The 19,650-nt window shown below is 48.9% G+C and overlaps 6 protein-coding genes across 6 annotated transcripts; 2 read left to right on the top strand and 4 right to left on the bottom strand.

The window, feature by feature from the left end:
• Nucleotides 1–242: 242 nt before the first annotated feature.
• Nucleotides 243–1,747, bottom strand: EPUS_05252 (uncharacterized protein; the record flags this gene model as incomplete). The annotated part of the gene is made up of 2 exons (XM_007807959.1): nucleotides 243–1,090; nucleotides 1,297–1,747. 2 exons carry the CDS (start codon nucleotides 1,745–1,747, stop codon nucleotides 243–245), a joined length of 1,299 nt encoding a protein of 432 aa, XP_007806150.1.
• A 1,013-nt stretch (nucleotides 1,748–2,760) lies between these two features.
• On the bottom strand, nucleotides 2,761–4,815 carry EPUS_05251 (uncharacterized protein; the record flags this gene model as incomplete). The annotated part of the gene is made up of 3 exons (XM_007807958.1): nucleotides 2,761–3,676; nucleotides 3,768–3,798; nucleotides 3,873–4,815. 3 exons carry the CDS (start codon nucleotides 4,813–4,815, stop codon nucleotides 2,761–2,763), a joined length of 1,890 nt encoding a protein of 629 aa, XP_007806149.1.
• Nucleotides 4,816–6,021: 1,206 nt separating this feature from the next.
• On the top strand, nucleotides 6,022–7,080 carry EPUS_05250 (uncharacterized protein; the record flags this gene model as incomplete). The annotated part of the gene is made up of 2 exons (XM_007807957.1): nucleotides 6,022–6,488; nucleotides 6,600–7,080. 2 exons carry the CDS (start codon nucleotides 6,022–6,024, stop codon nucleotides 7,078–7,080), a joined length of 948 nt encoding a protein of 315 aa, XP_007806148.1.
• Nucleotides 7,081–8,759: 1,679 nt separating this feature from the next.
• On the bottom strand, nucleotides 8,760–9,359 carry EPUS_05249 (uncharacterized protein; the record flags this gene model as incomplete). The annotated part of the gene is made up of 1 exon (XM_007807956.1): nucleotides 8,760–9,359. One exon carries the CDS (start codon nucleotides 9,357–9,359, stop codon nucleotides 8,760–8,762), a length of 600 nt encoding a protein of 199 aa, XP_007806147.1.
• Nucleotides 9,360–13,459: 4,100 nt separating this feature from the next.
• On the top strand, nucleotides 13,460–15,255 carry EPUS_05248 (uncharacterized protein; the record flags this gene model as incomplete). The annotated part of the gene is made up of 4 exons (XM_007807955.1): nucleotides 13,460–13,676; nucleotides 13,724–14,421; nucleotides 14,481–14,721; nucleotides 14,789–15,255. 4 exons carry the CDS (start codon nucleotides 13,460–13,462, stop codon nucleotides 15,253–15,255), a joined length of 1,623 nt encoding a protein of 540 aa, XP_007806146.1.
• Nucleotides 15,256–16,533: 1,278 nt separating this feature from the next.
• On the bottom strand, nucleotides 16,534–19,257 carry EPUS_05247 (uncharacterized protein; the record flags this gene model as incomplete). Its single annotated transcript, XM_007807954.1, has 1 exon — nucleotides 16,534–19,257. One exon carries the CDS (start codon nucleotides 19,255–19,257, stop codon nucleotides 16,534–16,536), a length of 2,724 nt encoding a protein of 907 aa, XP_007806145.1.
• Nucleotides 19,258–19,650: the final 393 nt, after the last annotated feature.

Below are 19,650 nucleotides of genomic sequence, written 5' to 3'. Positions count from 1 at the left end.
GTCCGCGTAGCTCTACGCGGCAGCTATGTAATGGCCTTGATGACGGCCATCAACCAGGATTTCTAAGGCATGTCAGCGTCTCTAGGGATTCCGATCTTTCAAATCGCTTATCAGGTCAGGCACCGATGGAAAGGTGAATCTACAAGCTGCGCGGCAGTTATATACTCTCACTTGCCATTGCCTTTTCCAGAACATGACTGTCAGGACACGGCGCTGACTCCACCTTGCACACGAGAATTGAGCTAGACAATACCAGCACTCTCATGCTCCACACCCTGACCCAACCCGTCCGTCCCTCTCAACCCACCATTCCCCTTCTGGATCTTCCTCTTCGCCGTCCCAATACCCAGCACGCCCTTCTCCTGATCTTCACCCAACCACGCCTTCTTCGCCTCGCCAAACACCCCCTTGCCCAAGAAATAGACACATTGCCCAATCAGAATGAGTACAAACGCGATGGGATACAAAAAATGAACGGTGTACCCAAAGACCCTCAGACCGATTATGACGCCCCAGAAGTTGCTAGTCAGCAAACTGATATTAAAGAACGCAGCTGAAGCAAGCCTATACAGAATCGGCACGAGGGTGTAGAACAGCGACAGAATGAGGGTATAACCGGTCAAGTACCCTCCAACCTTACCATTCCACACCGCATTCCTGAAGCCATCACGATCAAAGATGCCCGCTTGCGCACCATTGATGATCATGCCCCACCAGCCAATCTGCCCAACGACTTCGTAAAGCGGCCTCTTGCTGACCAAAAACTCCTCGGCCACGTTACTCAGTCCGTAGAAGGTGGCACCCGCCAACGCGAACAGGTCTCCCTTGAGCTGATTTCCGGAGGAGATGTCGCCGCCGTTGACGCCCTGGATGTGGTCCGAGGCCAGGAGGATGCCCATGCCGCCAATGCAGGTCAAGATGCCGAGGATCTGGGCCCAGTGGTAGCGGACGCGGAGGAAGAGGAAGGAGATAGCTACAACGACGACGATGGCCCAGAAGTTGATCAGTTGCGCGGAGAGGATGGTGGTGTAGCGGTAGGCGAGCACGGTGAAGTAGTTGCCTTCGACGTCGCAGAAGGAGAGGATGATGTCTGGCCCCCGACATGTTTAGTTTCTGGTCTCGGCTACAGGGGTGGTGGAGGACGTTAAGGGGATGTAATTTGGTGAGATGAATATATTTACAGAATCGCATGAGTGTGCGCCTAACGCAGGAAAGAAAGAACGAAAAGTCTCAAATCGGCTATAGAGAGAATAGAAATATAGTGCTCAAAACAAAAATAAGAAAAAGTGAACCCACACTTCCACCCATCCTTCCACAGCAGCCTCGCCCACCGCCTAATCCCGTATCTATACACAGTATACGAAGTATAGATCAGATTAAGCAGCACATAATTGAAAAAAGTCTGAAAGGCCGGGATCGAAGTGCCCTCCATCACCAGCAGGGTGGTGAAGGTATTCGTGCCGGTGAGGCAAAGGGCCAAGATCTGGCCGATCAGCAGGACGATCCAGAAGTCCTTGGTCAGGAGGTAGCCGAAGCGCTCTCGCTTGCGCGGGTGTCGGATTGCACTGGCCGTGCTGTCGATGACATTGCGCGCGCCGCTGGCGTCGGTGTTGTTGTTCTCGACCATCTCGGGCGCGCTGTGGGCTGGGGAGATGTCGGCGGAGCCAGAGGAGGTGGAGGCTACGGCAACAACATCAGACCCCGTGGTCGCTGCAAGGGCGGAGGCATCTTTGGCGGTGGCGGTCATGGTCATCATTGGCCGGCTGTTTTGTCACAATACGAGCGGAGAGGCTGAATTGGAGCTTTATGGGAGATGAGTGAGCGCAAAACTCCCGAAGTCGCTCACTGTGGATGTCAGAGTCTTCTGACGGAGAAGGCGGTGATGGGGAAAAGACGAAGACGGAAGTGGGGGATGCCATGGTGAAAAAGATCTGCAAGCCACAGAGGTATGTGTGGGGTTGCAAGGCGACGGAGATTCTTCTTTTTATTGGTCAGGTTGGAAGAGCTTCGAGGTTCGAATGATTAGTCAGCGGCCAGGCCTTTTTATGCGGGGAATTCACTCCGTCGTACTCTGTGACTGTAGATAGCTATCCATAAAGGAGGAAGCACCCCGTTAGGAGATTGACAGTGAGCTGGATGTTCAAATTCAGCCTGCAGCCGGCAGAGTCGCATCGTACGAGATCCTGCTAAGTGACAGGACCAACCACTTTATGGAGCATATGATCTGGGGTGCCGAACGGACTCTGGCATGTGGGAAGTAGGCATTTCAGGAACAAGCCCATAAGTATGAGTTCTCATTATCATATTGTCTGCCACCTTGAAAGTCATGCACACGCTATCCAACCATTGCGCAGCTCTGCAGACCCTGGTTGAGACGTGCTCCTCTGCTCCCCGGGTCCGGCTTCTCCTCAAGTCCATCCGCAGACTTGCTAAATTCGCGCCTCTCTATCCGTTCTCTTCGACTCTTCCCAATTTTTATCGGATGTTCACCTGTCGCCTGACGAACAATTGCGGGCTGTTGGTCAGCCCTCCGCAAGATAGTCAGCCACTGCCAAGACCCTGTTCGCAGAGACTTGGGAAACGCACTCGAAAAGCAGTGCGGAGAGCCGAAGGTTTGTCCGGCGAGCCGTGTCTGGTCGATTTGTCCATACAGCCTCTCTTCACTTAGATTGCACTGTGCCCGAAACCGTAAATAGTTCACAAGCAAGCTATAAAAAGGTGGATCTTCCGGAATGCGTAGCTCCATCGCATCCTCTCATTTCATTCTTCGAGCGTTCCTAAATTTGGTCTGTAGCCATTCTTCTGGTATGGCACAGGATTGAATAGCCCAGCTTTGATTTCTCTATACTTTTGCGCATGGTACCGATGGCGAGCGGTGTGGTTGAAGCTTTGTTTGCCAGCCACAATGTCATAATGCAGCTCACGATGTTCAACTTTCAGCTTTTCTCCATATTCGGTTGATCTGACTTTGACATCGTCATCATCTGTGAGATTGTAGCATTGGCTTATCAAATCCGCTATATACAGCGCCAGCTCCAAGCGCTCACTGTAGTCCTTAGAGGAGATTTTCAGCCAGAACTCCATGACGGAATCGAGAAAAGTGTGGAGTGGTGGCAGAGAATTCTGACCCTGGTGCTGGAAATCAAAGTACCAATGTTGCGCTGGCAGCAGGGTCACTGCTGTCTCTTTAGATGCTGATTGTATCACACGAATGCTGTGTTCAGTAACATCTTGCTCATACTGAAATCTTTCTTCCGGCGCTGTCTGATGATAGCCGAAACTCGCGAGGTAGGTCGCTGCCTCAAGCGGATCCTCAACGAGGAGAGCAAGGTCCCAACCGGTGGTATTGCTGCCGTGCAGTGCCAGAACATCTTCTAGCCATACGACATTCTGGATCCCCTGCTTCGTCAAGAGGAAGGAGCCTTTGTAACGATTATCTTGACGGGCTGGTAGGCCATTATCCGCGACAGCTAACTCGGGACCCTGATGCAACGAACTCGGTTCCTTGAGATAGTCGCCCTGCTGGTGGCGCTCTATGATCTTCGATGCTTTGTTACCCATCAGGTAGACTCCTATACATCCTATCTGATGAAATGAGCAAAATATCTGTGCTCCGGCATTGATATCGTCAATAGAATGTGGCCTCCAAGTCCCACGTACGAAATGTGAAACGGGACTGTGGTATCAACTGCTTAGTCAGTGTGCATTGCAAGGCCCCGGCTCTGACTACGTAGTAAGTAAGCTAGTGATTTATTTGCTGTCCTTACTACCCAGGGAGTGAACTATAAGAAGATCCACCTAAGAATTAGATACTGGCAACCTGGCTAGCGCCTCCTTGATGCGCAAAGCATTCTCTTGCTACATTATCATACACTTGATTTGTCTATCGATCTGACGGTTCTGGCGTCCGTTTCTGTGACGAAACCTGCTACGTTGAGGTTCTTGATCCTCCTTCTCGGAGACTCCTATTGGAGCAGACGGTATGGAAGCTTCAACGGAAACAGTCTTCGTCACATCAAAGGTAATGCTCTTCGCTCTGCTATATCCCTTCTGATTTGTAAGAACCCTCTTTGTGGTACGTGGGTCTTGAAAGTCACAATTGAAGTGTGTATGACCAAAAGCCCACAGCTTGACCTGGGTACTAAGCCAGCATTTTTCTGCCGACAAATCTGTGGCAAACGCCGAGTTTGTTTTTGCAGAGTCATTCTTGTGCCTTGGATCCATGGCCATATCAAGCAGCGTTGGGCTATGATGCGTGAATATGACCACTACTCGCCCCGGCTCCTTTGCCATGATAGCATCGACTTGTGCATTGAGCCAACTTAGATCACTCTCATGTGCCTTGTTGTGGTCGGAGACCGCCCAATTTTCGATTGAAGAGAAATCTGTGACGAACATTTTGGTCGTATCGGCCTGCTGTTCTGGAATCCGAGAAAACAGTGTGCAACCCAGGACTGTTATCCCCTCTTCAAAGTCGTATCTTGTCTGATCAAGAAAAACGAATTTGCCAATATCTGAGGTACAGCGTACTTCGTCAGTTCGAACAGCAAAGCTTTCCACAAGGGCCTTCGCTGCGGGAAATGACGTTCCGTAAGCTTCATGATTGCCTAACAGGAAGAAGACAATTTGGAAGTGGTGCAACTGGTCCTCGAGAAAGTTGAAAAGACGAGGGTCGCAAGCATAGCCGATATCTCCTAGAAGAGCCAGACAGGGACTTTCCGGTGTGATAGTCGCTGCAAAATCGTCATATGTTGGTCGTGCGAGAGGAGTTTCCAAATGGAGATCGGACATAATTTGAAAGTCAATGCGAGGCATGATGAATATATGAAAGTCGTCGAGATGTAACTCTCTTCCTAGTTCGCGTAGTAATGCTCTCAACTTGGGGAACCTTTAGCAAAAGACGTGTCACATCAACAGAAACGATCCTATCCACGTTATGACGGCTGTCGAGCATCTGCTCACCTAAGGAAGTAGATTGACACGGCAAGCTACAACTACCGAAAGAACTTCATCGCTCAGTGCAAAAGTTTTTCGCTGTGTCGTCCAGCTGATACTGTGAAGGATTTGACGCGAGTGCGAAAGGAATATCCCGAAACGAATAGGCAAAAATTAGCGGCTTGGTGTCCCGGAAAGCAGTTTACTACGTATAGTTTTAGGCTTCCGGGCCGGGTTTCCGATGCCCTGCCTTGAATTCTCTCGGGGTGGGGCTGGAGGGCCCATCTAAGTTGTCTATCCCTCTGATTGGCGTTGCCGAGACTGTCGCAACGACACATCAATAATTCAGTGTCTCATGAAAAGACCAGAACCTTAATGCAACGTAAGGCATCCTGGGGATCTGTCTTACCTGTTAACAGTCTACGCACCCAGTCTGTCCGATTTCGAGTTCGAGACGTGGGTAAGGCCTCCAAAGACTCTACGATATCGAGGCAATCCTTTGCCATGGACGTTTCTGTTGCTCATCACCTAATCATTCCTCAGAGGCTTCCGTAACGACGGATATGGGCCATCGAAATGGCCACGAGCGCAACAATGGATTACTTTCATATTGCTAGAAGCCTCATCCTCCTACCAGCCGCCAAACTGGTGTGAGAACAAAAACAGAACGTATATCGTGATGATCTTAGAAAATCAAGATACTCCATATTGGCATAGCGATTAACATTTGCTGGGCCTGGTGGTGTTACCGCACGGAACGATATTATGAGGCTGCTATAGAAGGATCATTCTCTTGTATCACAAAGCAATTATCGCTACACCTCCTTGAAGCTTGAAACTGGTTTAAAACAAGCTTGAACCACTGCTCACTCCAAGGTAGACCTACGCTGTCACGGTGCCGATCTGATGGACATCACAATGGGTACAAAGCATTTCAAACAATGCCACTGAGTTCAACTGGCATATGAATACGGCTCTTCCAAAGGTTTAGGAATTTTCACCGCAGTATTCATCGCCCACATTGCTCACCCCAAGATCTGGTCTCTTGCCAACCTTCTCCACACATCTTGTGAAGCATAGCCAACGATGTGTTTCAAAGACAACAGCGGAGGGGATCCTGGCCCTGCTCCTCGACCAGTGGTGACTAGGGGACCTGCCCAGGGTGGTTCTCAGCCTTATGCTCCGCCTCATCAATCGCAGGGACCAGGACGAACCGGAAGAAGTCCCCCAAGCCGAGGAAGTCGTCCGGCTACTGCAGGTCATGGCGGTCCGTCTTATAGTGCTCCGAGCGCTAGCAGTCGTCCTCAACGGCCGCAACGAACGGAAAAACTCATGACAGCGGAAACCCTGGACGAATATTTACAAGCACTGCATCGTGGCTTTGGTGACCTGGAATATGGAATTATAGGCGGAGCGGCCCTTCTCAAATACGGAAGCAGGCGCAAAACTTCGGATGTCGATGTTATCATCCCAGAGTCCATCTCAGAAGTGGCTGAATCGCGGCTATTAGATACCAAAGTTGGTATTGTGAGAACAGACCGTGGACACCTTGGGTGAGCAAAATATCTCCCGTAGACAGCAATCGCATTATCAGGCGTGATAGACCTGTTCATCCTTGACAATCGGTTCAGATCTTTAGGTTTGGATGGCTAACAATTGGGCAGTTATATGGCTTCTGACGGCCTTTGCTATGGTCTTGATATAACAACCGATAGAGCCCTTTCACAATCCTTCCGGTCCGGCACCGATACAACTCGTTTACCGGGTTCCGAGGCCTTGTTCGTGAATATTGTCTTCCTTCTCAACTCAAAAGCATATTCCTATTTGTCAAGGTCAGGGCCAGATGCAATGCAGAAGAAAGATAGTGACGCCCGCGACATCATCTTCATTCTGGGCTACATGGAGAGCGCTAGCGTGAGGGCGAGTAAGGAACAGTGCAGATGGGTGATCGATTACAACTTTTGGATGGGTTTTACCCGTGCTTACGACGGCCAGGAGGCAAGGCTGATGGCAATCGGTCTGCAACGTGAGCGCACTCCCAGCCATAGCAATCGATCAAGTCTAAGAGCTAGTTCTGAACGTAGGAGAAGCGATGAAAGCCGAAGAAGCTCTGGAAGCGGGAGGAATAATGCCCGTGGCACATAGGGTTCAGAGCACTGCGAAACTTTTCCAGCTATGTTTCTCATGTAGATCGTCTTCGAACGGTTTCTTCAAAATAGAAATGCTAAGCTCAGATCTTATAAGAATGATGGTATGCGGTGCTGTTTGTACAAACGTTCAAGTATGGGATGCGGAAAGACCCAATAATCCTCATAAAACATGTATATCAGCAGTTCTCCGTGCCTGCGGACTCACAATAAATTGACCGTGGGCAGCATAAAAAATCTGTAGCAACAGAAAGTACATGTGTGGCTGCCTGGCTGAAAAATCAAAATCATTCCAACCTTTAAAGATAGTATAACTATATTATATTATTCAGCAGTTTTCTCCTGTCGTCCCACGCAAACTCTTTGTGGCTCAACGACAGGCGGTAAAACTGGCTGCTAACACCAGCTAAGTTTTCATAGCGGATACAAATCTCTCCTTCCAGTATCGAACTTTCACTGTTCGAGAGGCGAGTGGTACATGAGCGAACTTTTTGCTTTTTTGAGTGACGGGTTCAGAAGGAGCAGGAAATGTATTTTTGAGGTTGCAGCAGGTCGAGAAAAAATCATCTTGATGGTAGGTTGTTGGGTGATGGAGGTGGGAGAATTTTAGGTGTTTCTCTTGTGGGCGAGTGAGGCAAGTGGTCCGTATTAAGCGACTACCGTTTTTGGAGAGGCAGACTTGTTCAATCCTCCTGACTGCTGCTGTAAGCCGACCTCTACTCGCTAGCATTTCGCAGGTTCGAATTCTATCGCCATATACTTGTCAGGGCACGCTCGGGCTCATAATGGTTCCTCCTCTCTAAACGCAAATTTCAGATGAAAGCAACTGGAAAACAGGAATGCCAATGCTAGAAGAATTTCCACGAAGCCTGTTGACAACTGACTATGTGTGCGGCAGCATCAACTGTAGCTTCTAAGCACAGTCCAAAGAACCCATTCTGGTGTAATCGTTGCAAGGCAATTGAGCGATCGCAGATTGAAGTGAGGTGGACCGTGTGGATGGATTTCCAAAGGGCATTAAATATACTTTTTCAGCCTCACTAGGATGCTCTGAGCCTAGTTAGCGGGGTGGTACTGTACCTCCGGTGGTTTCTGAGCCTTCCTGAGAACAAACTACCTTCTAAACGGGATAAACAGTCGAAGGTAGGATTCCGGATGGTCCTCCGGTCCGTGGCTGGGTGCAACAGCGGGCGGCCGAACCGTGACTGTAAGCTTGGGCTAAGTATTTCTGACTGTCTGGTAGCCTTGAATTCATCGCGCACAGCTAAACAAGGTAGCTGTAGCTGATTTGACAAGATCACGCAGTTTTCATTCATCATCTCAGCTACCTTCTGGAACTCTACTTACACCTGAACCTCCCCCCTCTGTGGGCCTTGAATGCTGATGTCTTGATAGACTCGGCTATTGCACTATTATCCATACATTGGCTACCAGTGACGAGTCATGGATGAGTATTGGAGGATGCGTAGGGTGAACTATTCTAGAGTGATATGTTAATGACTACAGTTAAGGATTGAGCTTCCGATGAAACGTCCTCGGTACTTGTGCAGTGGATAAAACATCTCAAATTGGTGTCGAAAGTCTACAAGGCCTTTCCAAGTTCCAATAATTCGTCTTAGACAAGCTAACCTTCTCCTTGCATATCTCATGTACCAGCAACGCGGGCATCTTCCTCTATCATGACCAAGGTCCGTCCATTCCTTGCACAGCTTCCACCCGTGGCAGCAGCTCGATGCCTTCCATAAGGAAGTTGGTGCGTCGGTTCATGCGCGTGCGATCACTTGGTCGAAGGGGAGGAGCGACGAAAGTATTCTTGAGGGTTTGAAAGCCGGCTATGATTGGTTCGGCAAAGATGGTCGGCTGCTCTGAAGAAGCCTCCAACAAGAAGCGTTCCATTGGGTGCAGATTCGACAATTGAGAGGCTTGGAGAGTGCCACGTGAGATGTCTACGCGATGGAGGGTGGACTCGTGATGCTGATGCCGGCCTGTTCCGCCTTTGGAGTTGTCGGTGATATGTGCAGCGCTAGAAGCAAGCTGATTGTCTTCGAACTGCGCCCCGATCCGGCGAAGTACCGGGCCTTCAAGCCAGCGAGAGGTTATTGTGGCTTGCTGCGAGCCCGCTGTCCCATGAGGAACGTTCTTTTGTTCATAAAGGCTGCTGAGTTGCATCTGACCGCGATTACTACCATCATTCTGCCTCTCGATCCTGGACAGTTCAGCAGAATCAACCGCGTCCCCTGTACCCCTAGGGAGTGAAATCGCTCGACAGCGAGACATGTTGTCACCTATGTGCCTTGCGAACGATATCAGCGCTGCGTTCGAAAAGGGTTACCCGCTTTCTTACGATGCATGTTCTTTGGCCGCTGCCATGTCGCTGTCACGATGCCCGGTCACCTTGGTAGGAGAACGCAATACGGGATGTGGAAAGCAATGAAGAGACTATAACACAATACTTGAAGCGAGACTCGGTTTAAAGCGATATCGTAAAGATATGTTAAGTGAGGGGAAGTTTCGAGGCCGACCAGAGGAAGAGCGCTAGCTTTATATGTAAATGGGCGAAGGTTGGAGGGTGACCATTTTGTCACAAGTTTACGACCCTCACAATGGCTGTAAGCTTCGATCACCTAGACTCCCCACCAATGATCCGATGCAAGACCGGGATGATGGCAACAAAAGTAGGACCAGGGCGAAGCAAAGCTGCCTCATGGGCACTAAAGGAGAGATCGTTGAAGCATCATCGCTACTCTATAATTTTTCATTAACACGATTGGGTTTTCTTTGTTAAGCTTGGCACACATAGAGTCACTAATGCGAGGCGCCCGACTAAGAGTGGGAGAAAATGTCGACAACGATATCAGAAAGTACAACGAAATGTGGCTCATAACAATACGCCACGGTTGGTCAATCTCCCTTTGTCAGACTTCGCATTCGATGCTAAGCTCTTTGGCAGCACTTTACAAGCTCTAGCGGCGCCATTAGTGCTTACTTGAAAAAGGGTTTTGAAATGACGCTGTAGTATTGGTCCCTAACAAATCAACAGATGGTTGGTCATTCAAGGATCGTCAAATGACCATTGGATGACCATAATTTAACTGTCATCTGGCAATAAATCTGGAAAAAGATGTCTGAAATGACGAAATCCAATCAGATTCAAATGTCTTAGCCGCATATGGAGTATTTCAACACAAGCTACATCATAGTACGGTCAATGTCACGTGCTCTAGCTCTACTTGGCAGTCGATAGATTAGCTTCCGTTGCTCATCGGCAGATCAATCAACTCGTTTAGCCATTACGGTCAGGCTTAAACGAAGCCAGGTTGCGACACTGGACATTGATGTGAATGGTCAGTCTCGCTTTGTTAACCTTCGCTTGTCCAACCCACTGGCAGAAGGCAACTGCTAAGTTACAAGGCAAATTTGAAGTTCCGAATCGTTCAAGCTTCGCTTCTTATGCCTGCTTGTTTACTGCTCCCGTGATTCTTCTTTCCTTTTACGGAATTCTGGCATTGATGATTTGCCCAACAAACCTTTGTACATTGCTATAACATTTTGTCTTTAGTCTCTTGATATCTTGCGCGTTACATGCTCCATCTGAACCGACCCTGCCATCGGATGTCTTGATGGATCACATTGAGTCCGCTGACGTCATTGGAATACCACGTGCCTTATCGTTGGAGCAGAAATGGGAATTCCTCAAGCCCCATATCGAACAACTCTATGTTCACCAAGGCCACATATTGGGGTCCGTGATGGAGTTCCTGAAAAGAAAGTGCGCCCTTGACTCCACGTAAGTCCGCTGCACCTTGGGCTGGCTGAAGAATAAATCATTGGCTTCGCTACTAGCCCCCGGGGAATCCTCGCTAACCACTTACTTCGTCACGAGGGAAGCCCAGTTCAAGTATCAAATCAACAGAAGATGGCAGCTGAAATCCACCTCGGGTAAGTATGCTGTTATCAAGTACACAGGCCACTATACCCGCACACCAATCTTGACCTCTCCAAAATCCATTTCCTCATTAAGACCTGAGCACACATTACTGGAACTTGAGCGATTAATAAGCAGCCCTGGAATGTGGCTATGCAATATTATTCTCAGCCTGAGCAGCCCCAAGCATGTAATGCCACGCTCTCCCAATTCAGAAAGCCCAGTTTCGTGCCCTTCAGGTTGTTGGGTTCTAGTTTCTGGCTCTTATTAATTGTATCGCTTGTGTCACTGAATGGGTGTCCTCCCTTGTTGAGAGTAGTGTTCCCGCGAGTAGTGTAATAATTCTGCTGCAGTCTTGACAGAAGGAAGACCGAAATTCAACATGTTGTAACGTTCTCTACTCTACAGAACTTTAATAATCGGACTTGAGATCTTGGGTTCTGAGCACTCGTACATCTTGAAATGGACAAGAAGAGTCCTCTGAAGTATAGGAATTCTTAAATAAAGGTTGTACTCCGTACTTAAGAGAATTTGGTGTTTCTTCTACCAAGGCCACAGCAGAGTTATGACGCTAATCGTGGGAATACTATTCTCAACAAGGAAGGCAGCTCATTTCAGTGACACAGAGGATAAGCATAGGAACTCTATATACTCCGTACATATTACTACTGTGAAAGAAGTCATGTTAAGACCCCGCGAAGACCCTGTCATGCGCGCCAAAGCGCCAAGAGAACCATGCAGATTCTCCGGTGTTTTATGTAGCTTCTATGTCATTGTATTTGTCAAAGAGCTCGCGCTCAATTATGACAATCCTCTGACACCTGTCCCGTTCTATTGTCCGTGCACTTCCCTGATCCTGACAGACCCAAATGCCAAATGTACCTGTGCCTAGCGTACCTGTGGGAATGTACTTGCCCGGAGACATTCCAACAGGCCACGGCCCTTGAAATTTTCCTCTTGAAATATTAATACCATTCCACAGTCCTAATCGTACTGCTGGTATTAAAATGATTTGCCCTGGCCCAAAATCTTTATAAGTACAGTGAGATAGCTGTAAGAATTGTGATATGCTGTGAAGATGCTCTGTCTGCCTAGAACTGGTGGTGTCGCCGGTTTCCTCCTGATCGTTCAAGCTGCATATTTTCAAACAGGTGCATGAATTGATGTTTTAATGATTGGCCCTACAATCACTGGAGCTGGGGAGCACTATCTGTGCAAACTGTCAATTGGTGGTGTGTTATCTACTAGAAATCTGATATAAAAAGTTCGGATAAATTATTTCCGCAGGCGCCAAGGCCCCACAGAGCCCAACATACTAGTAGTACTAACGTACGTCAAGCGTTCAATATCCCGTAGTGGGACACCAACTGGAACCATCAACTTGTACTACGGGTCGAACCAAGTTTCAACTTCTCTTGGCTCAGCCGAAGCGTTACCATTCTTGGCAAACATTGTTTCAACTGACGAAGAAACATCATCGACTTAACTAACTATGCATCAGTCCTGGAAAAAAACGACAGAACAGAAAGAGGTTGATAGAGGAGAACAAATTCACCAGGAGAGCGCTAAAAGGACTGAACCTACCATGCTTTGATCTCTCTTTCTCACAGAAACATGCGCGGCTACAATAAAAGCTTCGGCTATCTCGCCCCCTGTCTTCAATTTGAGCCGTTGTCATATTCCATCTATGCCAAAAGTAGGATTTCGCCTTGAAGCCAGACCTGGATCTCGCATCTAGAGTCATGCTGTCAACTCCAACAGTTTGACGTGAGCAGACTGAGGCATTTCTATACACTTTCAGGCTACCACCTACCATACCCTGGCATCCGAGTCTCACTCGGCCCGTTTGCCCATGCTCTTTCAATTGGCCAGTTTTACATCGGTTCCGACTCCCTCGACGAGCTCACACGGTCTACCCATATCCCAGTCTCTACGTAGTATGTGCGAGAGATGACATAGAACAACTTCTCTCAGCGCTACCCTCGTGGAGCCCTCTCTTTATCTCTGTCTATCGCGCGGCGCCATGGGTGGGCTCGCGCTTACCTCACAAGGATTGTCACTAGTCTCTTTTCGACCAGCTACTGCTTGCATATTGAGGTGGCAATAAAAGATCCTAATGCAAGGAAAGCCCAAGACTGCATCCCATGGGATCTCGTTTCTCTGACGGGTGCGCCAAATGAGCTTCGTGTACCCGAAACATAGCTTCATGCTGTACATCGGAGTTCAAATCGCTCACTTGCCTTGTGGAGTGTCAATGTCGGCATCTCTGGGCCTACCCTACTTCGGATTCCCTCGCCTGGCATAGTATGCTTTCTCCATGGGACAGGTTCAGGGTGTATAAAAGTTCACTCTCCCACCTGTTCTCGCCGACCTGTCACAGACTACTTATTGGCATCTTCAGCAAGAGACTCGTCTTTGCTAGGCTGTCTTCATTTCCTTCATACTCGTAGCCATGGCCTACAGAAGACCCTCGGCTACAGAGCAAAATGCCTCCATCAGAGAACGTTCCCTGTCTGTGGCCCACCAAGTCGCGGAACAGCAGGGCTGGCTTGAAAGAAAGCTGAAGCCTAAGAAAATCACCGCCAGGTACCCCTTCAAGGGGGCGCCGTTGCTCTATGCCACGTGTGGCTTCGGCAGCTTGGGCGACGCCCTTTTTGGGTATAACTCCGGTACGACAATGTGGTGACTTGACAAAGATGTCTGCTAATACCGATAGGTATCATGTCCGGCTTGCTGGTTAATCCAGTATTTGTATCCCGCTTTTTTGTGGACTATGGGGGAGCGGACGGCAGAGCATCGTCCGTCAATCCGTCCATCACTGGGATATCTGTCGCGTGCTTGCAGGCATCCGCAGCTGTGGGAGCGCTCGTGGCGGGAAGACTCGGCGACATGATTGGGCGAAAGAGGTGTGTCCGTCTCGGCGGGTTCATCTACTTCTTCAGTGCTTTCATCCAGATATTCGCTCCCGATTTCGCAACCTTCGTTACCGGTCGCACCATCCAAGGTTTCGGTGTCGGTTTCCTCTCTATGACAGTCCCCATCATCCAAACTGAAATTGCCAAGCCCCACAGAAGAGGATTGATGGTCGGCATTGAGTACACCTGTCTGATTGGTGGTTATATGCTGTCATGCTGGGTGGATTATGGCTTCAACTTTTTGCTTCCCGACAAGATGTCCTGGCAGGGGCCATTTATCGTCCAGATCATCCTTTCCTTCATCTTATTGGCCATGTCCTTCTTCCTCCCGGAGACCCCTCGATGGCTAGCAAAGAACGGGTTTATGGACGAAAGTCTTCAAACAGTTGCAGACCTGCACTCCAAGGGCGATGTCAATGCGGAGCATGTTCAGCAGGTCTTCCTAGAGATCCAACAGGCAGTCATCTACGAAACAACTCTAGGAAAGTCTGGTTGGGGGGTGAGATTGCAATATCCTTTCTATTATCTTTGTTCTTGGAACTGATCAGGCTCTACCAGGAAATGTTTACCCGATATCGCAAGCGTACTATTGTCGGCATTACTGTGCAGATGTTCGCTCAGCTCAACGGAATCAATATCATCTCCTTCTACCTTCCAACCACACTATCCGCAGCTGGATTTGACGATCGTAAATCACTTCTCTATACTGGCGCAAACGCCATTCCTTATACCGCCGCGACTGTCGTCACATGGTATTTAGCCGACGCCTGGGGTAGGAAGCCTTTGCTGATCCTTGGAGGTAAGTCCCTAGCGGCTATAACAAAATCCAGACTTCTTTCAACATTAGCTAATCTATGACCGTACAGGCATTGCAATGGCCGTGTTACTGAGCATCGTCTGCGCCTTTATCGAAGCCGACTTGTCAATCACCACCAGAGCCAATGGCCAATACGCCTTTGTGATGCTGTATAACATCGTCTACGGCTTCACCTGGGGTCCTATGCCATGGCTTCTACCGGCCGAGATTTTTCCCCTCCGCGGCCGCAGCAAGGGCATGGCACTCGCCACCACCAGTAACTGGATCTTCAACTTCATCATCGGTATGGTCGCCCCGGACGCTTTTGCCGGAATCAACGGCTATTTCTACCTCATCATCGCCGGCTTCTGCCTCTTCTCCGCCGGGCTGGCACACTTCTACTACGTCGAAACGGCCAATTGTACCCTCGAGGAGATCGCGACCGCATTTGGCGATCGCGCCTTTGCGGACAGTGAAGAGAATATCATGGGAGTTGTCAATCCGGAGGATGAGAAGAGGAAGAGCGCCGTTCAGTGAGAGCAGAGACGTGAGACACAGAGCGAGGTCGAAGAGGCGGGCTGCTATTTTAATACCATTTCGGCAAATATTGTATTAGGCGCGGCGCTCGTGAGAGCTTCCCAGCCAGCAGACTCTTTCTGGGTTCCTAAGACCTGTGTGAACACGAACTACATTATTGTCGTCCGCTCAAACCCAAGTTTATAGAACACATCACCCACCTCTACTATCTATCATCGTCTCGTCACGTAGACCCAACTCTAAATTTCCCCAAATTTTCCTCCCTCTCCCTTCTTCATTGCTTTGTACAGCCTGCAGCAGCAACTACCAGTCTACTGCGAACGATCAAGTGTTCCTTAAATTAATCTAAGTCTTGGACGTGAGATATCATGCACTGCACAGGGGACTAGATGTAAAAAAATCCTGGAATGATCTTTTGCTGTCTGCATGGTTTGGACAGTAAAGACCCATGCACAGTGCAATGCATGCCGCCCGGCCCCAAGGCCCTGGGGTACCAAATAAATAAGTCAGTGTGAAAGAATAGGCAGTGGATAACTAGTATGAGACCAAAGGGTTTTCGTAAAAGATTGGTATTTGCTTGCACAAAGTAAACTATTAAAGATTGTGTCGAAGGATACTCATACCTTTAACCAGGATGGTTAAATGGTTTCTAGATCCTTCTGATGGGTGGCAACACTGTCAATGTTTGATCAATCCTCCTGAGGGTAAACCCGTCTTCTGTTATCCTCAAGCCTTACTCCTAATAAGTATCCAGGAGGCTGCCGACACCACTACCAGCAAGCTCGTCTTCTCTTCTTTGGCTGTTAGCATTGTTCAACGAAACCGCTTGTGTTGCTGTGCACAAGAGATGGCCTTCGTGGGCGCTTGATCATTGCTTGCCAAGAGCAGAGCTGCATCGATGGCAGAATTTCCACAGATCGTTTAATACTGGCCACCAACGCTATAAATGCCAAAATCACGAAAGAGTCGATCGCAGGCCTGGGGCTGCGGCCGACGAGCCTCGTGAGCGGATATCCGCGAAATACTCAGCTTGGTTCGGAAAGCCCAATACTGTCCTTGGGTCTGGCTGAAGCTTGTACAGCTTGAACTATACCTTCACATCCATGAAATGTCGATCGAAACTAGCAAACAGGTTCCTCTGGTAAACAGCGACGGGTGAACGTCTGTTCCTCGAGTCCATAGATCTTTTCTTCGCTGTATGCACAACCAATTCCAAGTCCCGCTTTCATCGACACGCGTGTAAGCGCAATGCTGGTCTATATTGGCTGCAAGTGCTCATTATCTTTCTGAGAGTCTACTTAGTAGACCCCAACCGAAAAGTCCGTTGATGATGGAGTGATGACCAAATGCCCATGCGGCAATATAGAGGTACTTGGGAGAAAAGACGGTCCAGATGAATAGATGCTCTCGCAACAGTGTACAGGCAAGCATTACACTCAACGTACTCGCACAGGTGAACAGCGTCAGAAGGGCGAAATGTGTAAAGGAGGCACTCTGTAGATTCTGGCCATGTGACCCTTGCATGCCACCGACTTCGCCTCCTTTGGGTCCTTGCTCGACAGGTGCCAATGCTGAAGTACTAGAATTGTTGACATCTCGTGAGTTCCCATCTGCCTGTTCTTTCTCCCGAATCAACAGGGCCGTGCCGCTTACCCACCAGATCGGGCCAGCCCAATTGCTTATAAATGTCAGAACTCCAACAAGAAGGACATTGTAACCGCTGACACCGTTATATGCATTTGACAGATCGACGCTGGAGATGGCATTGGTGCCGCCAAGCGCAAAGAAGGATGATTGCTGAAACAGGAGTGATGTCAAGCTTATCTCTGCGAGGCTGTTGAATAGGTGTGGTTCAGTGGACAGCAACGAAAGCTGAATCGAGAACAGCAGGAAAACAGGTATATTGTTCACACGTGTCTGAGTCAACAGAAACAAGCCGAGGAGATTATGGAAGGTATGGATGAAGGAGTCGCCTGGATACTCGCGAGTCTTCTGTTTCTTCCAGGGTGCTTCGTAGTACAAAGCGCAAGCAAGCATATGGGCAATACCTAGAAACACGATGCGCGCTTGCCCGACCAAGGAATATCGTGATGTCATTGCAATAAGAGGGCTTAACAGCTGGAAGTTCTTGAGCAATTCAGGTGAGTCTGCATGAGTAAAGGCGACCTTGAACATGAAAGCAGCAATGCAGACCGGTACTGGTAGAAGACTGAGCTGCCTCGACCCAGCCTCGGCCCAAGTTGAAGCGCGACGGGTCAAGCATCGTGAGATAAGAGCATATGTGGCGATGGTTGAGGTCCACAAGAGCCAGGTTTCAGCTGGGAAGACTGCAGAGGAGATGGATGGCAACGCAGCATACTTCTGCCCCGTGCTGTTGAAATGGCGGACGATTCCGAATAAGAAAGTAACGGTTGACATGAGTAATCCTCGAATGGGCGGAAGGGAATAGAAAGATATCAGCCGCTGGTCCTTGAATGAAATGTACATCAACCATCCCCCCAAGACCCAATACCAGAACTGGTGTTCCTCCTCAACATAACTGCTGGCAAACATGGTCACTGAGTGACAAAGTACTATCAAAGCGAAAGCTGAACCTGAGACCAGCGTGTCAAATGTACCATCTGGTATTGACATAATTGCCAGGATCAAAGATACAGCTCCGGAACCTATGCCAGCAGCCATCTTGAAGAGGTCATAGTTGCTTGCTGTTCCACTAAGAAGATCTTGTGCACTTTTCAGGAACCTCAAAGTCAAGGACATGGCTTGGGGAGTAGACAGTTCGCTCCGTTTAACTGCTTGGACTGCATGTCGTGTCTCGAGCCATGCACAAGACAGAATTTCAGCATCGGAATTTGCCGACGCACAAGCTTGGCTAGAGGAGAATTTCTTGAATGCTTCGGGATATGTGGCATGGGCAATCTCAGCAATCTGCTGTGCATTTGCAACCAACAAATCCAGCTTATCTGATTCCTGAGGCCATAACTCTAGAAGCGTCGGAATCACAATGCCAAGGTTGTTCAGGGGGATAGGAAAGCCAAGCAGGCTTGCTAGAGTGGGTGCTATGTCGGATTGTTCAACTTTGTCGTAGAATGAGTACTCAGAAGTGGAAGCACGAGGGCTGTCAGAGCCTTCGTACACAGCCTGGAACTTGGGAGAAATGAAAGTGAGAGCAGTGTTAACCTCACCAGAAGATGAGCCACCATGATTGCCAGCCTCGTTCATTCCGTGATCTCCACATAAGATTAGCAGACTCGATTTCAGATGAGCGCTCATCTCCATTGCATGATAGATACCTTCCACGATCCTATCCATCTCTCTCTGCTTCGGTGCCATATTGATGCTTCGTGGGCCTGACTTATGGCCGATGTGATCCAGTCCTAGGTAATGTAAGACCATGACGGACCAATCAGTCCGAGCCAGCTCGACTGGCACGTGTCGAGTCACATTTTGGTCGACCTCGGTGAAGTCAGATACGAAGAAGCTCGTAGTGCCATCAGCACGATCGAAAAAGCCTGGAAAGAGCTTGAGCCAGGTATCATCACCGTACATGACAAGCTTTGTCCCTGGCTTCGCTTTAATCTGTGCCAACCAACTATCTTGATGACCCAATGTTGATGTTGTATCGGACTCGGCAAAGTTGAGCACGACATCGAGGAACGACGGCACCGACCCAGTCGTGATTGCTTTAATCCTCGGCATTGTAATGGTTGGCGGGCTTGCATGTCCGTCAAATGGCACAGCAGCACCAGATCGGATCAGACTCTGCGTGAAGAGAAATTGCGAATCAGATGAGTACACGAAGTCGCTTCGCAAAGCATCCACCACCATGAAAATGACCTTGTCGAATGGCGCTCTATGAACAGATCCGTTCCGGTCTGTTGGCCATGTTGCAAGGCCTGGAAGAAAAGCCTTGTGAGGGAAAAATCCAGCAGCAAACAAAACAATTGAACAAGCTAGAAGAATGTTCGACAATATACAATTCGTCTTGGGCAAGGCAATCATGCTAGACGAAATATGTGTAACCAACAGCTCTCGAAGTCACCAAAGGAGGTGATGAAATGTTATGTAACTTAGTATGAATCAAGCCGGCTGGTCAAAATGTTGCCATGGTAGCAGTTATAAAGTAATTGATATGGACCAAAGGGAGAGGTGTGAATTCTCCTCCAGAAGACGAGCGAATGAGACATGGGATGGCAATACGAACCAGCTCCTAAGAACTTTGCGGAGTGGGATGTATCTCTCCTTAACTGCCATTCAAAAAGCTGGCCTCCACCGGACTGAACATTCAGTTCTCCTGAGCCAAGGGAATTCTTGGCATTATGTGCTAAGAACTTACTGAAATACCATCCGCAGTTCCCTTTATAGAGAAATGTAAACATCAGACATATGAGGGTA

This window comes from Endocarpon pusillum (assembly GCF_000464535.1).
Source record: "Endocarpon pusillum Z07020 unplaced genomic scaffold scaffold7325, whole genome shotgun sequence".
NCBI classification, from domain to species: Eukaryota; Fungi; Ascomycota; class Eurotiomycetes; order Verrucariales; family Verrucariaceae; genus Endocarpon; species Endocarpon pusillum.
The sequence above is the reverse complement of the archived record's forward strand: the minus strand, read 5'-3'. Positions and strand labels throughout refer to the sequence as shown.